The sequence below is a fragment of the Neodothiora populina genome (genome assembly GCF_041146345.1).
Source record: "Neodothiora populina strain CPC 39397 chromosome Unknown canker_contig_5, whole genome shotgun sequence".
Classification (NCBI taxonomy): Eukaryota; Fungi; Ascomycota; class Dothideomycetes; order Dothideales; family Dothioraceae; genus Neodothiora; species Neodothiora populina.
In genome coordinates, this window is record NW_027191405.1 from 1,906,619 (window position 1) to 1,923,792 (window position 17,174).

The 17,174-nt window shown below is 50.2% G+C and overlaps 4 protein-coding genes across 4 annotated transcripts; 3 read left to right on the forward strand and 1 right to left on the reverse strand.

Annotated features, from left to right (window-relative positions):
- Positions 1–4,416: 4,416 nt before the first annotated feature.
- On the forward strand, positions 4,417–6,657 carry AAFC00_005636 (uncharacterized protein; the record flags this gene model as incomplete). The annotated part of the gene is made up of 1 exon (XM_069345450.1): positions 4,417–6,657. One exon carries the CDS (start codon positions 4,417–4,419, stop codon positions 6,655–6,657), a length of 2,241 nt encoding a protein of 746 aa, XP_069203279.1.
- Positions 6,658–7,075: 418 nt separating this feature from the next.
- On the reverse strand, positions 7,076–8,783 carry AAFC00_005637 (uncharacterized protein; the record flags this gene model as incomplete). The annotated part of the gene is made up of 2 exons (XM_069345451.1): positions 7,076–8,267; positions 8,326–8,783. The coding sequence occupies 2 exons, from the start codon at positions 8,781–8,783 to the stop codon at positions 7,076–7,078; spliced, it is 1,650 nt and encodes a 549-aa protein (XP_069203280.1).
- Positions 8,784–10,243: 1,460 nt separating this feature from the next.
- AAFC00_005638 (uncharacterized protein) lies at positions 10,244–12,019 on the forward strand (the record flags this gene model as incomplete). Its single annotated transcript, XM_069345452.1, has 2 exons — positions 10,244–11,107; positions 11,162–12,019. 2 exons carry the CDS (start codon positions 10,244–10,246, stop codon positions 12,017–12,019), a joined length of 1,722 nt encoding a protein of 573 aa, XP_069203281.1.
- A 2,004-nt stretch (positions 12,020–14,023) lies between these two features.
- On the forward strand, positions 14,024–14,305 carry AAFC00_005639 (uncharacterized protein; the record flags this gene model as incomplete). The annotated part of the gene is made up of 1 exon (XM_069348255.1): positions 14,024–14,305. One exon carries the CDS (start codon positions 14,024–14,026, stop codon positions 14,303–14,305), a length of 282 nt encoding a protein of 93 aa, XP_069203282.1.
- Between the last annotated feature and the right edge of the window lie 2,869 nt (positions 14,306–17,174).

The following is a 17,174-nucleotide window of genomic DNA, read 5'->3' on the forward strand; positions in this document are numbered from 1 at the left end:
ATGAGTTTTGTGCTTCCTGAAGCAACTTGTTCTCGTTCTTCAAGGTTTGGATGTCCTGCTGCATGCGCGAGTGCTCGTACTGAGCCGATTGCATCTTTGTAGCTTCCGCCTCGAGGCCTTCGATGCGTGCCCGCAGTTGGGGTATGATTTCGTCGCGCAGGTTATCGCGTTCGTTTCGGTGTTTCGTCGACTCCTCGCGCAGAGCAGCGAAAAGGTCTTCGAAGTTGTCCTTGGCCTGGCGTTCTTGACTCAGGCGGCGACGCGCATCGTCGAGATAGACTTCGAGTTCGCGAACCCGCTCGTCTGCGACGGGCTCTTCCGGGGGAGCTTCCTGGTGCTTGTGTAGCTCTTCCTCCAGCGCATGCACTCGTGCTTCCAACTCTTTCCTTGTGCTCAGCTCTTGTGACAGTCGCTGTGCGTAGTCGACTTGCATCTGCGCCTTCTCCTGCTCGGCCTTCCTCTTTGACTTCTCGAGTTCGTCGATTTTGGCCTCGGTGTCAGAAAGAGGGAATCTCAAGGAGCTGGTGCCGGAGTCGGAAAAGTAGTCGCTTCCTCGTCGGCTGAGCTCGTGAGGATGCTCTTGCGCAAAGGACGTCATGTCCGTCCGGCACTGTTCGAGCTCATCCTCCAGTTCCATCTCTCTGCGAATGGAGCCGGCAAGCTCGGAGCTGACTTGGCGCAACTCGCGTTCTAACTCTTCAACATGGAGGTTGACTGAATGCGACCCCGACAGGAGAGGCGTACCGGGAACATCAAAGTACTGTGCTTGCTGTTGGTTTGCATAAGAAGTGTCGAGCGCGGGCGGTGTGAGCCCCATGCTGGGACGGCGCGCATCGAAGGTGTCGACCCTCTGCAAGGAAGGGGAAGGCATCGGTGAGGCGGAATGATCTGAGAATGTGGTGGTGGGTGACTGGCCTTGACCAGGTTGTTGCGACGAGGGTCTCCAGCCAAAGAAATTGGTCAACTTGCCGCCGGGAGACTTGGATCCTGAAGATTCGAAAGATTGCTCGGTGAATGATCGAGGAAGACGGTCAGTACCTTCGAGTTGAACCGTCATGGAGGGAGGATCCACGGGTGAGCCCGAGGATGACATGATAGAAGAGCGCCGCCTTCGACTCTTGGGAGAAACTGGTGGCGAAGCTGGATTTGACGTAGACGCGACGGTAGACACGCTGGAGTTCGCGACGTGTTGGTGGCGAGCGACGTTCTTATCACCATATCTCAACGGCACCGGTGAACCGCGAGACTCGGCAGCAGTGGGTCCTTGGTGGGATCCCGAGTCGTCGATTTCTGTGCCACTGAGACGGGAGTCGACGGAGAGGCTCCTTCTGTCATGCGCATACGGGGTCGTATGCTCGAGTGGATAACTATCATCCCCTGACTTAGCCATTGTGAATGCTGTACAAAGGTATACGGCATGCAAAAAGACCAGAAGGTTCAAGGAAGGTTTGTCCCCCTTAAAAACGGTCGAGAGTATAAAGACAAACGGCAAAGGCAAAGGCAGAAGTACTTACTGCACAGAGGTGGGGCTGTTTGCCTGCCGCAAGGGACCCGAGGGACGCAAGGGACGCACCGAGCCTTGGGATTGTCTTTGGCCCGTTGGCCTCTGCGGTTGAGTACACGGAGGTGAAGAAGCTGCTACAAGTGAAAACGGTCTCGCATGGGTCTCTGCAATGGCATCATATACTGGGGCTGAGGCTGAGGTGGATAGTGATAGTGATGCCGATGCTCCGTGTGAGAAGGGCAGTGATATCGCTCTGGGGGATGCGTTCTCAGGCAGGGGCTTCCTCCGAATTGGAGAGGAAACGGGGATAGATGAGGCCCTGTCGCGAAACGCAGAGAAGGATGGAATGGCTATTTGAGCGAGAGATGCTCGTTTAGTCCACTCTAATTGATGATCATCCGGGTGCACCTCCTCCTGGGCGCTCGCAAGCGACTCTGGAGATAGTAGTGAGGATCTAGCGGACATGGCGGACATGATGGTCGATGCACATGACACACGCCCTTAGCTCTCTTGCAAGACGATACTACACCGTAGATAGATTGTCGTATCGAGTGTGCTCAGAAGTCGCGTCCGAGTCGAGTCGAGTCGAGACTCAGGGGCCTGACTATACGGGACTAGGCGAGAAAATCAGGCAGCGGTCCGTCGCGAAAATGACAACCCAAAAAGAAAAAAGGAGGCTCGACCGTTAGACTTGAGTGGGCGGCGGATCACTCGAGACGCGGCTAAGACAACAATCTACTTGTAGTAGAGTACTCCGTACTGACTAGAGTATGGCAAGCTTAGAGTAAGCGAGAGAAAATGTGAAATGAAAAGACGAAATTGCTCTGAATGATAACAGTGATAGCAGTGATTACAATACATGAAGATCCAGCCTGCTGGAAAATGCGATGGGCGCATGCTGGAGCTTAGGCGCCCACCGCTGCTACGAGGGCTACCGAAGTGCTTCGAGAAAAGATGATGAGATGCTGTTGATCCATCCTCGCCATCATCCGTCGCGGCATGAGCTCAAACATGCCAGTTCCAGAAAATCCACCAAGACAAGTCTTGATTGGCCCCTTTTCAATCGGCCCCTGTGTGCTTGCAGTGAGATGGTGGAAACCCTGAGTTGAGCTCCCCTGACTACTCGCACCTTAAACATCAGAGCTTGACTTTTTTAAGGGTGGCTTCGCGTCAGCACACGGACGTTGTGTGACTCGCGCGCGTTGCGCCGTGGCTGGAGGTAAGATGGATGATGGTCAGGAATAGCATTGGGAAGATTATCGTCTTATTACTTCCACACGAAACAATGGGGTCGTCGTGTCTGTCTCGTTTGGGACTTATACTACCGCAAATCTTTCCTTACTCGTGCAAGATATAGACGCGATATCTTCGCGTGTCCCGTTATAGTGAATCCACGGCACACGAGTACATTGACATGGCGGGCTCCAACCACAGAAATGGGCCGCTTTGTGCACATCCTCATTATACACCTCACCGCATGATAACACAGCACTATGGTATGTCGACTAATGGTTGATATTTGCCAAAACACCTCATCGACTCCGTCTTTGTCCTCACGCACTGAAAGGTACCTTGCGCTACTCCATGAGCACATGATTACCCTTCACCCTCGTCGGCAAGAAGTACGACCTATTTCAGCTGTGAACTACGAGTACCTTACCTATGGCAAACCAGGGGTCCAATCGCCAAAATGTCGGTATCTGATTCTGACCTCGACTCCGAGCTATTCGCGGTCGGCAGACTTGCCATGCTCGCCTTTGTCGAGTTTCTTGCGAACTACTAAACTATAGAATGGACGAAGATATGGATCGATATCTTGTGATCTGTTCGAATATCTTGATGATGGCGCTCCTCTCACCTGGCTTCTCTTAGACGTTGCCCTCCTGGAAGGGCTGCGAAAGTCATGTCTGTTTCAAGGTCTACTTCTACCTCACTAAACCCTGAAGGCCCTGACGGGCAGATGTGTGCCACTGAACAAATCTCATAGGGTTCGAGATCCGGTAACAGCGAGTGTAAGATGCTGATCAAAAGTAGCCTGACACGTCGAATAAAGAGGTATGTTAATTATCTTACTTCTGCTTTGGTTGTTTATCTGCAAATCGCGGGGACATCTCAAGCTCGCATATCTCAACAGCAGCTAAATTCACATCTTACACTCCTCATCATCCTTGTCGACATGTCATCTATATCAGCGATTGGAGAACAAACAAAGCTATGAGGAAGAAAGACTCTCGTATGGAACATTCTCAGAGACCAGAATGACGCCGACTATGGCTCAGCATGTTACCCAGTCGGTTGCCCACACGCATCTTTCGACACCATTGTCGGCCTAAGAACACCTGCATCATACGAGCAATCGTGTCATCTTATCCAAGGATACGGCTTCACACGACCCCTCATCGAAGGACCAAGTCGTCATTTCCATTCCACTACACAATGTGCAGCCTATTTCGTGTAATTGCATCTATTCGTTCGCTTGCGACATGTTACATGACGACGTTGCATACTGTACCTGTCGCCGGGAGAAGACAAGCCGATGATCTTCGACAGATCTTCTACGGTTCCTGGCAACCCCGCACCCAGTGGAGACGGAATATATACCAAAATTTTCCCATCTCTTCCCCGCATATATGGTCATTAAACATGCGTGATCAGTCGGACTGCATGGCTATCGTCATAGTCTGTTGTTCCACTTGCCCAAATCACACCAAGAGACAGGTGATCATGCATCTGATATGCTGGCATGCATCTATCATACTTCGGAGATCAGGCTAAATTGATTGTTCAGCGGTGAAGTGTCTTGTTGCGTACCGCGGTTCCTTGCGTCTCCGCGTGGGAGGCATTATATATGACCTGGTAAGTGGATCTACACAAGTGATATTGGCTCACCGATAGCTGTAAAGTTTCTTATCATGGGTTTGTCTGTTCTATCGATTCTGGCCTTGAGCTGGACTTTCCTCCTCGATATCGTGAACTCACAGAATGTGAGCGCCGGTTACATCTTCCCCAATTCAACAGGCTTTCGGATGCAACATGGATTTGAGACTGTATTAGTGCAGCCCTTTGGATGCGATGGTTTCAGGGTGAGAGCTTGGCCGTTCCGTCCGCCTACTGGCGACGAGATCAGCTTCGTTTATGATCCGCCGCTCGAAGGTCCGGAGAACGGTAAAGCTCGAGGCATGACTTTCGACACTAAGACCAATGGCAATGGATCTGTTTCGATCAGGAACGGAAACACTATTGTCCGAACCTATGGACTAGACGGTGGTCACTATCGCTTAGCTTTCTACCGAGTCAATGAAGACAAGTCAGAAACACTACTCACGAACGAATACAATCCTGTCAAGGCTCTCAATCCTCGCTATTATTCTTGGGCAAACTCTATCAGCAGTGACTTTGCAGCCGAGTATTCATTCAGTGCAACCCCAGACGAGCAGATTTTTGGGACAGGCACCCAGCAGGATCACCTTATCAACAAGAAAGGCTCGGTCATTGATCTCATCAACTTCAACACGCATATCCCTACTCCAGTCTTTATGAGCAGTCGTGGATATGGATTTGTCTGGAACTCTGCTGCCGAGGGAAGAATGGAGTTTGGAACCTTGAGAACACGCATTACATCCGAGTCCACCAGCTTGGTCGATTATGTCATTGTCAGCGCTCCGGAGGGCGACTACGACTCCCTGCAGCGGAAATTGTCAGCCTTGACTGGTAGAGCACCCAACCCGCCAGAGTTCTCTCTTGGGTACTTGCATTCCAAACTACGTTACGAGAACCAGACTGAAGTTCTCCTTCTTGCACAAAACTTCAAGGACCGCAACATTCCCGTATCGCTGATCGTGATCGACTACCAAAGCTGGGCACAGCAGGGTGACTGGGGACTTGATCCTAGACTGTGGCCGAATGTCTCCTACATGGCTGATCAAGTCAAGCAGCTGACTGGTGCAGAGATGATGGGATCTCTTTGGCCAAGTGTATCTGATCTCAGCGAGAACTATGTCGAGATGCAAGCTGCTGGGTATCTTTCGGCTACCAAATCCGGTCCTGGAACCACAGACTCTTGGAATGGATCGTACATCCGTAACTACGACTCTACCAACCCCGGAGCGCGGGACTTTCTCTGGGACACGCTCAAAAGGAACTACTTCGAGAAGGGTATCAAGAACTTTTGGATCGATCAGGCTGATGGCGGTGCCCTTGGAGAAGCGTGGGAGAACAACGGCCAATACTCTTACATCCAGTCGATCCCTTACGCACGGCCAGACACTCTCTATCATGCGGGCACACAAGCGAGTGTAGGCAAACTATATCCCTGGGCCCATCAGCAAGCTATTGAAGAAGGAACTCGCAACGCGACCGGTACTGAGCAAGGCGCGCCGTGCGACTATGTATCCCTCAGTCGCTCAGGTTACATTGGCTCCCAGCGATTCTGCAGCATCGTATGGTCCGGGGACACTGTGGCTATCTGGGATACTCTTGCCGCTCAGGTCTCATTAGGTCTATCCGCCGCATCGACAGGTTGGTCGTGGTGGACCGTTGACGCAGGCGGATTCCAAGCCGATCCAACGATCGAATGGAGCAACAACATCGACAGACCCGAATACCGCGAGCTCTACGTCCGATGGCTCCAATGGACCACGTTCCTACCCTTTATGCGTAACCACGGCTCAAGATCATGTGATGTGCAAAGCGCGTATACCTGCGACAACGAACCCTGGACGTACGGCTCCGAGAACACGCCCACCATCGTCTCGTACATTAACCTCCGTTACACTCTTATGAACTACCTCAAGGCCATATTCAACGAATTCCACGTCTCCGGACGCATGATTATGCGACCTCTGTTCATGGACTTCTCCATCTCAGACTCAGCAGTCATGCAACTGACCAAGAACAACAGCAACGTCACCACTCAGCAGTACATGTTCGGGCCGAGGCTGCTCGTCACTCCCGTCACTCTGCCTAACGTCACGGAGTGGGATGTTTACCTCCCTGCTACTGGCGGCAATTCATCAGCCAAGCCTTGGACTTATTGGTGGACTAATCAGACTTATGCTGGTGGTCAGACGGTGAGTGTGCCTACGCCGCTTGAACACATTCCTCTCTTTCATCTCGGATCTAGGGACGATGTTTTGTCAGGTGGCGTCTTTTGATGGTCTCGACCGACATCCACATTTCTCCGAAGACCAACGAGGACGAAAAGAAGACGGGATAGCGAGGATGCGCGGATCGTAGCATCAGACTTTTCGGCATACTCAACCCAATGAATAAGATCATGAATTATGTGCATACATTATAGTTCGTGCATATCACAGAGATATTTACATGTGATATTATCGTATACAGTTCTTCTCACACCTCGGTTCCCCTTCCCTCTCCCTCATATATTCATTATTTACAATTCATGAAAACATAAACAGAGAACGCAATGAGCCCGAAGTATTTACAAATTGGCTCTGGTCTTCACATACCTCTTCCTCACGTACCTCCGTCGTCCTCTACTCTAGCAGACCATGGACTGTTATACCATCGTCATCTTTCTTTCCCTTCTCTCTCGATATCTATCAGTGGTCATGAAGCATTAGAGTTGACCTGCTCAATCTGCAAAGTAGCCGTCTTCTTCTCATCGAGATGCACCTCTTTCCCCGCCGAATGCGAAACAGTAGTGGCGAAAGGGTCGACGACAGTGCTGCTGAACTTGCGAGCCGACACCTTCATCTCGAACAGCATATCCAGCTCGGCGTAAGTGCGTCCCTTGGGCTCCGGCAGACGGAAGAAAGTCCAGGTGAAACAGAGCGAGCACATGCCTGCCCAGAAGAATCCGGACTTGGCGCCCCAGTTCCAGGCTGTGGGGTTGAGCATGTGGGGAGTCAGCACGTTGGTGCTGATGCCGGTGATGTTGTAGAGGTTGCGGGCCAGGACGATGGTCTTCTGGCGGAGACGGGTGGACGAGAGCTCGGCGACGAGGGAGTAGCAGACTGGACCGACGGTGGCGTCGTAGGTGAACGTGTAGGCGAGGAGCATGGATCCAATGGCCCATTGGGCACCGACGTTATCGCGGGGCGCGATGGCGCAGAAGCCGACGATGAGCAACAGGATGGCCATGATAATTTGTCCGTAGAGATAAAGAGTGCGGCGGCCGAATTTGGTCATCAGGAACCAGGAAGATATAGTGCCGACGGCGCCGAGAGCGTACTGACCCAATGACATGGAGAAAGCATTAGAAGTGTCGAGGCCGGCTTGCTCGTAGAAGTAGGTCGAGTAGCCCATGAATGTCGAACCACAAAGAGTCTGAACAGCCCAGACGCAGCAGACAATCTCGGTGCGACGGAGGTCGACACCTTTGAAGCAGTTCAAGTACGATGTGCCCTCTGAAGCGGCCTTCTCGAGTTCGTTGGTGTGGATCATCATGGCAATGGTCTCGTCGGCGTTGACGTTGGTAGTGTTGGAAGTGAGTCGGTGGAGCATGCGCTTGGCCTCTTCCTTGCGACCTTTACGAACTAGCCACCAAGGGGACTCGGGGGCAAGAGCGATGCCAATCATGAGTGGGAGAGGCCACATCCACTGAAGAGCAAAGGGGATCTTGTAAGCAAGCTCATCAGTGCGACCACTGATGCCCTTAAGTACTGCGGAAGAGAGGAACTGGCCAAAGACCCAGCAAAGATTGACATATGTGGTAAGATAGGCACGAAGAGCGACCGGGCATACTTCGGCGGCATAAGTGGTCGTGAGGGTCTGGAAAACACCCCAGGGAAGTCCACAGCTGAGATTGCAGATCAGTATCAACTCAATGGTTTGAATGTGTTTGCAAGGCCACTTACAGGATCTCTCCGATGAGAAGCATGGTGAAGTTCTTGGCGAAGAAGAGGATGAAGATGAAGCCAGTGAGCATGGCAAGAGCACCAATCATAGTCTTCTTGAATCCAAGACGATCGGCAACCATACCAGCAGCGAAAAGACCAAGAATCTCTCCGACCAGAGCACCATTGGAGAGACCGGTCTGCCAAGCGGCGGTCACTTCGTAGCCACCCTCAGGTGTAGGAGAGCCAAATTTCTGCTTGAATGCCGGCACAGCGAAAAGTGAATTGATAAGGACGATATCGAATCCTTCCATGACAATGCAGGTACTGAGAAGGATCGACCACCCCACAGCCTTGGGATAAGTCTTCAGACCTTGCAACAGAGTCATGGAATGCTCTGCTTCCGTGGCCCTCTGGGCGTCCAGAGTCGTGTTGGCATCCAGATCCACCTGGTGGAGGTCTTGTACAGCGACAGGCATTGTTTCTCAGAATATGAAGAACGACTTGAGGTAATGAAAGTGAGACTCGACTGATCAGAGACTATAAGAGAAGAGATGACAAGTGAAGTGATCGTGCTCTATACCCCATGGGATCGCGACATGGAGATTTTATATCCTCGAACGAATGTATGTCAGGTATAGAAGATGCTGCCCCAGATATGACCCCAGATAATAGAACGTTCCCCCCGCACAAAGACATGGGAATATCATGGCTTTGTCAACGTAATGCAAAGTTTGTTGGGTATAGTGTACAGAAGGTGTAGTGAAGGGCAATGTGGCACAGACCATGGCACTTAGTCGTCGGACCGAAATCCCACCTATGAGAACATGGATTCTATCAACGGTGGCCTAGTCGAGAACGACGACGGCTTTTGGAGGCTTGGAAAAGTGAGTTTGCTCCTACCCGGCAATAATACAGTACCTCGAGCCTTGGCCTGATGGTCACGCTGTCCATCGAAACAGAGTAGGGATACCTTGTATTGAAGGATGTGAGCATAGAGGATATGTCGGACCGAAAGGATTAGGTTCAGATCCGCTATGGAATCGACGGTATACATAAGATCTTGGATGCGTCGACGTGACTTCTAATGGGAGGGCGCTCCCCCATCGAGCACTGCCGCTGCGCTAAGGTCTGTCTCATCTACGGGGTACTCCGTATAGTATGGCAATTCCGATATCCCTCGCCGAAAATGAGTCCGAGAAAGTATTATAGCACAATAGACCCTACAAGATGTGGGCTGATTCGGCTGTGGACCCCGCAAAAGGCTTTGTGAAGGTTTGGTTCACAGAAGACAAGAGGACTTGTCCTGTTTAAGAATTGGTTGTCAATCACGGATCGGGTCTAACGCCACCCCGCAACCGACACAAGATACCTAGCCATAAACCGAAATCCTGCAACTTCAACATCGCCATGCACATGCAGATTTCAGCTCAGTATAGGGCCTTGTTTAGCTTCGTCTGACTGATATTTAACAGCAAATGCGGTCATAACATCTCGGATCGAGATCGGCTATCTCCAAAAGACATGCACACATCGCCAAGTAGGTGATCTTTTGGTGTGGGTCCGCTATCGTGGGCCGACAGACAGCCAATGATTGAACTTGATATTGCATAAACATGGACGATCTTCAATCTCCATCTTCATGAACAGGGAGGGGCCCCGTGGGGTTCTGTCTCAACCGGTGGTGCCTTTTCATGTGCTTAAACTATTTCTGTAAGCTAAGTTTGCAATGCCAGAGATTATAGATGCCCCTTCTCTGTCCGCATCCTGTTTCTGGTTCTCTTTCTTTCTTTATTTCTATCCTCATCGGTACTCTTCATACATTTCTCGGAAATCTATCATAACCGCATACACTCTGTGGACACTGTATTCTGTCATTGGTGTGCTACTTGTCAATTACTTGCTACCCTGCGGTGAACCTTACCTTACCCATATAACCATGACTATCATGCAACGCCCTTGGTGGAAGGATGGGGTTGTATATCAAATCTATCCTGCCAGTTTCAAAGATTCGAATGGGGACGGGATTGGTGATATACCAGGCATCACGCAGAGTCTCGATTACATCAAATCACTCGGTGTGAACATTATCTGGGTTTGTCCAATGTATGATTCTCCACAAATCGATATGGGATACGACATATCCAACTACGAAGCGGTTTATCCTCCGTACGGGACCGTTGCCGATATGGAGGAGTTGATTCAACAATGCCATGCGCGTGGAATGCGAGTTCTGCTCGACTTGGTCATCAACCATACTTCGGATCAGCACAAATGGTTCCAGGAATCACGTTCATCCAAAACCAACCCCAAACGCGACTGGTACATATGGAGACCTGCCAAGTACGATGAGCAAGGTAAGCGAGGACCTCCAAACAACTGGCGGTCCAATTTTGGTGGGAGTGTCTGGGAGTGGGACGAGCACACCGAGGAATACTTCCTACACCTTTTCTGTCCAGAGCAGCCAGACCTGAATTGGGAGAACGAGGAGACACGTGAGGCAATCTACGCCAGTGCTATGACGTTCTGGCTGGACAAAGGTGTCGATGGCTTCCGAGTAGATACCGTCAACATGTACTCAAAGCCGCCCACTTATCCGGATGCTCGCATCACTGATCCAGGCGCGGCATGGCAAGAAGCTGGTCAAGTGTATTGCAATGGACCGCGCATGCATGAGTTTCTTGGCGAGATGAACAACATTCTCTCTCGGTATGGTGCCATGACAGTTGGTGAGTGTCCTCATACACCAGACATGTCGAGAGTTGTGAAGTACGTGAGTGCCAAGGAAAAGCAATTGGACATGGTAAGTGAAGCAGCACAACTCGTTTAGTTTGGGATCTAACATGGAACCTCACAGGTGTTCCAATTCGACACAGTTGACCTTGGCATGGGCAAAGTCTTCAAATACCAAACAACCCCATTCAATTGGTCACTCAAGGATCTCAAAGAGTCGATAACACGCACACAAGGCATCATATCTGGCACGGATGCCTGGACGACAGTCTTCATGGAGAATCATGACCAGGCTCGATGTGTATCACGCTTTGGAGATGACTCTCCAGAATGGCGAGTCAGATCTGGGAAGATGCTGGCCCTCATGAACGCCGCACTCAGCGGAACTCTCTACATATACCAGGGACAGGAAATTGGAATGATCAATCTCCCGCGGGATCTCCCGATAGACGAATATAAAGACATCGAGTCTGGCAACTACTATAAGATGGTTGCAGAGCGTAGCAACAATGATCCAGTCAAACTTGCCGAGGCACACGCTGCAATCCAGCATCTCGCTCGCGATCATGCACGTTCGCCCATGCAATGGACGTCGGAGCTTCCCAATGGTGGATTTACCGGCTCGGAGACAACGCCGTGGATGAGGGTCAACCCATACACTGCAGATATCAATGTCTCGCAGCAACTCGGAGACAAGGAATCTGTCATGGCATTCTGGAAACGCATGCTTGAGGTCCGCAGGAAATTTGACAACCTACTCGTGCATGGAGACTTCAGCGTTGTAGACGCAAAGAATCAGCATGTCTTTTCTTTCGTCAAGAATTGGAGAGATCGAACTGCTTTGGTTGTTTGTAACTTCAGTGGGAAAGATCAGCCACTGCCAAATGAGGTCCCCGGCCATTATGAATACTTGGCTGGCAACGTTGACGACCGTACTGACGATTTAGAGCCGTGGGAAGGCCGAATCTACTTGGTTGATTAGACTTTCGCAAGGCTGTTGTAGACGTTTGGGGATCCGATGAATAAATGGCTTTCTTTATGCGTAACACATATTTACTGATAGATATATATGTAAATGTTGACTGCGTCCCGTGGAATTATCTTCACTCAGGGTTGTTCTCTACCATGACTCGAATATCCTTCTATTGAGCTTCGATGGTCCAATGCTCAGAGATACTGTATAATGCATCAGTATCGTTAGTCGCAGGTTTAAGTAACTCATGGCGCAAACCCTCGCGGATAGCCTCGGCCCTTTTTCTGTCATCAAATAGACTTCAGCGTGCTTCTCCACACTTTCGTCTCTGGACGTCAAAGTTAGCATACCTTACAAGACAACACATATCTTGAAAGTCTACAGTCTCTACCTCTTGTGTTTGCGAGTTGCGCTCACAAGACCTTTTGTTTTCAAGCAATGGGGAATTGTACATGAAATGCTTCCGCAGTAGTCTTGTGATTTCTTTAAAACGCCTCGAGCCTCCCTCCGCCCATGTCTCCGACTTCGGCATCTCCAAGTCAAGTGCCGCAGGTGCGCCGGACTGCTCGAGCTTGTGATGCCTGTAAGCTGAGAAAGGTCAAATGCAATGGACAAGAACGATGTCAGCAATGCAGCCATCTCAATCTACGATGCGTTTACTCTATACCCAAACCGCGGACCAAATCATTGAAGCGTGGCCAGCTCATAGCCAAGTATAAGGAAGCCACGATAACAAAAGAAGTGTATGAAAGTCAAGCAGAGCAGACGACAAAGACTACTCGACCGATCTCGAGTCGGCAGGAGAATCAGATCATACCTGCTGCGACCTCAGGTCTATCTGATTCGCCATCAAGTTTTGCTGCATCTAGCCCTCAGCATGATACGTCTTTTTTCTATAACTTTCTTCATGATTATGAGGTTTCGGTCTATCCTGTGAACCCTATCATCACCGTGGACGAGGTACGGCAAGCTATAGACGAGAGAAACATCAATCAAGAAGCACGCGCTTTTGTCTTTGCTTATGTGGCTGTAACCATCAATCTGACTGGATATTCAACTGAGCGCGCTAGCGACACGACAGCACAAGTGGAGTTCTGGTCTTTTAAGGCTGCGAATGCTAGAGGACCACCTCTGCCGGGTAGCAAAGCTAATGTACGAAAGATCATGACAACGCAATTTCTTCACATCTGCCTTATGGGACTTCGCGACATAGATATGGCATTCTACTATCTCCGCGAGTCGATCAGCATGATACAAATGCTGAAGATCTATCATCCTGAAGCAGTGCATACCTTGTCCCTGCAGGAACGCGCTCGTAGACAGCGATTGTACTGCGAAGCCTTTGTACACGAAAGGTACCTTGCTATCCTGGACTATCGACCAATAGTATTGCCTCCCCCCAACCACATGCCGGAAGATGACCCATCGCTCAGCCCTTCAATCCATGAAGGCTTCAAACAAATCATCAGAATCTTCCAGCTGATTGATCATGAATTTGTGGGAAATTGGCTTGGCAGTCATGGTGGCAATGCCGTCGTGACATCCGCTTGGATCGAGAACAAACAGAAAGAGATTGATGCAGAGCATGCTGGAGATGATGAGCAAGTGTCTCGCCTCAGCGAATTGCAACAGGCAGATCTTATTATCACCAAGCATTGGTTGCGCACGCTAGTATGGCAGATGGCCATGTCAAAATGTTTGTTGAGCTCGGCAGCTTCTAAAGAGTCAATGTCCCTACTTTTTCCCGTCAGATTGTCGAAGCAGCTGCGATCTCTGGTATGCAAGATCTCTCGCCAATCTGTTGAGATACATGGGTCCGGAATCCAACAGAAGTTGTTTGAATTGACCGACACCATTGCAAACGTGGTAATCACTGTTCCGGCGAGTACGGTCGAAGAGACAGCCGGTAGAGTCGATGACTTCATGTTTTTGGTACATTACTTTTTCTCTTTGCCACGGTTTGATCCGATGCGAAGGGATATTCTGCAGAAAAAGCTTGAAAAATTACAGTCAATGTTTCCTTATTCCGCCAATACGCCAGACTCTACCCTACCAGCGGGAGTAATTGAAAGAGACGATAGGGAAGAGGATGATCCATGGCTCGGTGTAATAAAGGGCAGTAACATCAGAGGTTATAACGGAGGATTTCATGATGGACTGAGTCCTCAGTCACCCCTCGACCGACCTCCTCAAGCACCAGCAAGAATGTGGCAAGACGTGACACGACGTCTTTCACTTGCGCCTGCAGCCTACAATGAGCATGTTCCAGGACCACACATGTTCCAAACCCATTGATCTCAGGACTTGGATTGCCGTCCGGGACACCTCTGCGACAATCCTCCTCAGATTTTACATTTGCTTTCTGGACAGCCTGTTGCTCAGTGCCAAGCAAAGAGCCACTCTAGACGCGTAGATGTCAGGAAACCTTCAAGGTATCCACAACTGACATGGCCTCTGTCCCATCGAGACTGCACGCCGAAGTAAAGACAGCGCGCCGATACATACACCATACCCAATGCCCACGTTTCAACATCTCTACTGGCAACGAGGCAGACATTGAAAGTAACATACGAGGCTTGAGGGTTCCTAAGCCATGAACGCTATGTTGCAGACCCTATATGTGCAGTGCTAGCGAGACAATTGGACATGAGTCAACCGACGTCATGTACGATCACAATTTTATTCCGTACACAGCATGCTTGCCGTAAACGCGGGATCGAACAAAGAACTCCTGTCACTTCGAGTCAGGAGTGAAACTATTCGCTCACGGGATATCATATGTTCATGCTATCACTCGAGGCCCGTACCCGATATCAAGTATTTGAGATACTCCCACGAAAGAGTCATGCGGCTATGACCGTCGAAGTCTGAAACAGGCGGAGTATTGTCGACAATTAGATCAGCACACGTGGGCATTATCGCACCGGACATGATCATCTGAAAGGTCAAGCAGATGCGAAGGAGTTATTGTCTACGACGAGACGACGTAGTGATGGATTGAATTTCTGGCATTATTCTGATATCTGACAAACAATGCGACAGAGCCCATTGTACTCGCTGCTCACCGCAACTTCGCAGATAGTCCATGGTCCCCGTTCGCCCTTGTGGCGATAGGGAGAATCCGGAGTCAGGAAAACAATGGAAGTCAAGTAAAGGTGTGCACCGCTGATAATATTTCCATCACACCCAAGAGGCGCGTCGGCGAGTAAGCGTGTGGCGGATCCTATCTCCGGATAGCCAATACACCTTTCTCATGCCGTCAAAGTACTTGGGTACAGGTTTATTCGCAATAGGCTGCCTGCCGGAGCTAGCTACTTACCGTAGTCGGATTTCCGGTGGGCACTAAAAAATATGTACTGTACAACTGTGATCGAAATGTTTGCCACGAGGAACAACAAATTGTCCTCGGTACTTGCAGCCATTATAGTGATCATTATTCCTTGCTGCATGCATAGGGCGCGGATTGAAGCACTAATAGAAATAGTTGTTAAACAAACGATATAATGACATTTCTTACAAATGAGTTATGCTACTCATCAGATCGTCCTATACGCATCCACAACTGATCCTACATGCCCGCGAATCGCGACCCAAAGCTCTTCCATCTGACCAAGATGTCAAGTCAGCAAGATTCCGATTGGGCATCAGTGGGTTGTACGAAAGGATACTAGAGGTAAGGTATATTTGTATTCTTGTTTCTCGAATGGCAGCGGGAAGGAGATGAACGAGTAATGCATATAAAGTTTTTCGCTTCCGAGCGGCTTTATTTGCCAGGTCTGTCGGCTCCTACCTTTAGCTCCCCTCGCTACTTGTACGGTGGCTGAGAAGCCAAGATTTGTAGGCGATTGAAGGGGAGTTGGTGATCGATTGATGGGATTGTGATGATCGTTGCTTACCTTCTGTGATGGGGATCAGGTGTCATGCGCATCTTCAATGTCACTGTTGTCCCTTTCGGGATTGATATCCTCAAGCCGACGAGCTAGATCTCGCAAGTGCGGCTGTGGCAGTGTCTATCTCCCGATTGGGTATAAAGTCCGGCCAGTGGAGCAAAAGTACCCTTACAGGGACAAAACTATGCGACGATGTGCACTGTTTTCTGGCAACGACGGAAGGCGGTGTGTTGCCACTCCATTCAAGACTGAAAAGCAGGCTAGCGCCGGGCATGCTATTTGGCTAGCGAACGGCAGCGTGAGTTGAGGGAGGGTCAGGGAAGGTGGGCGATAGCGACGGTGCGATCTCGATAGGATCAGAGAGACATCTGAATTGTAGAAATAGTTCCGAGTCCGACGACACTCATAGAAACCACAGATCGGTCAATGTCAATGATTCTAACCCTCGCCAGTCTTGCGGACGTGGCTATCGCGTCTCCTAAGAGATATGGCACCACATTCCAGACATCCTGCTATGGGGTGGCTGGAGTCCATCTCGCGCGTATGTATCCCAAGATCTAGGGACGTCTTTTTTTATAGTCACGGGTGGCTAAGTGATAAGACACAATCATCACATGGTCCTCGAGCAATTGGAGGGCTTCATGAAAGTCCAGCGCAGGGCGGAAGAACAGGCATTGCCTACGCCGTTGGTTTCGGAAGGCTAGCAAGGAGGCATCAAGCAAGCAGGGCTTTTCGAGATAGACAACATCAGCAGTCGCAACTCTTCAGGCAACAGGAGCATACCTTACCTCTCAGCGATGAGACATCCACACAAGCCCGTTGATATACACGTCTCCGATCGCGCCAGCCCGGTATCCTTGTGCCGGGTTCTCACCATGAAGTGTGTTTCAACCTGAGTCGCGACCAGGGAAGCTTCAAACAAACGGGGGACGCGGCGCTGGCCGGCTTCTTCAACCTCTCTCTGTCCCTTGTACGACCGCGCGACCAGAATATATGGATGACCGTTGGGTATGACACAACCAAGCCCGTCATGTTACACGAAGAAAACTGTGGGAGTTGAGGAAACCCGTCGTGCAGCATGATCTGAATCAGGATCTTGCAGCTGTTGACTTTTTTGAACGCTTGCCTCAAACGCTCAACGTCAACGGTCTTGCCTTAGGTAGATCTATGGATTCTATCTATCTTGCTCAGCTCGAACGTTCACGGAGATTCCTTCTTTTCTGATCTTCTGCGATTTGAGAAGCATACAGTAAATGCTCGGCAACGTTTCCGGA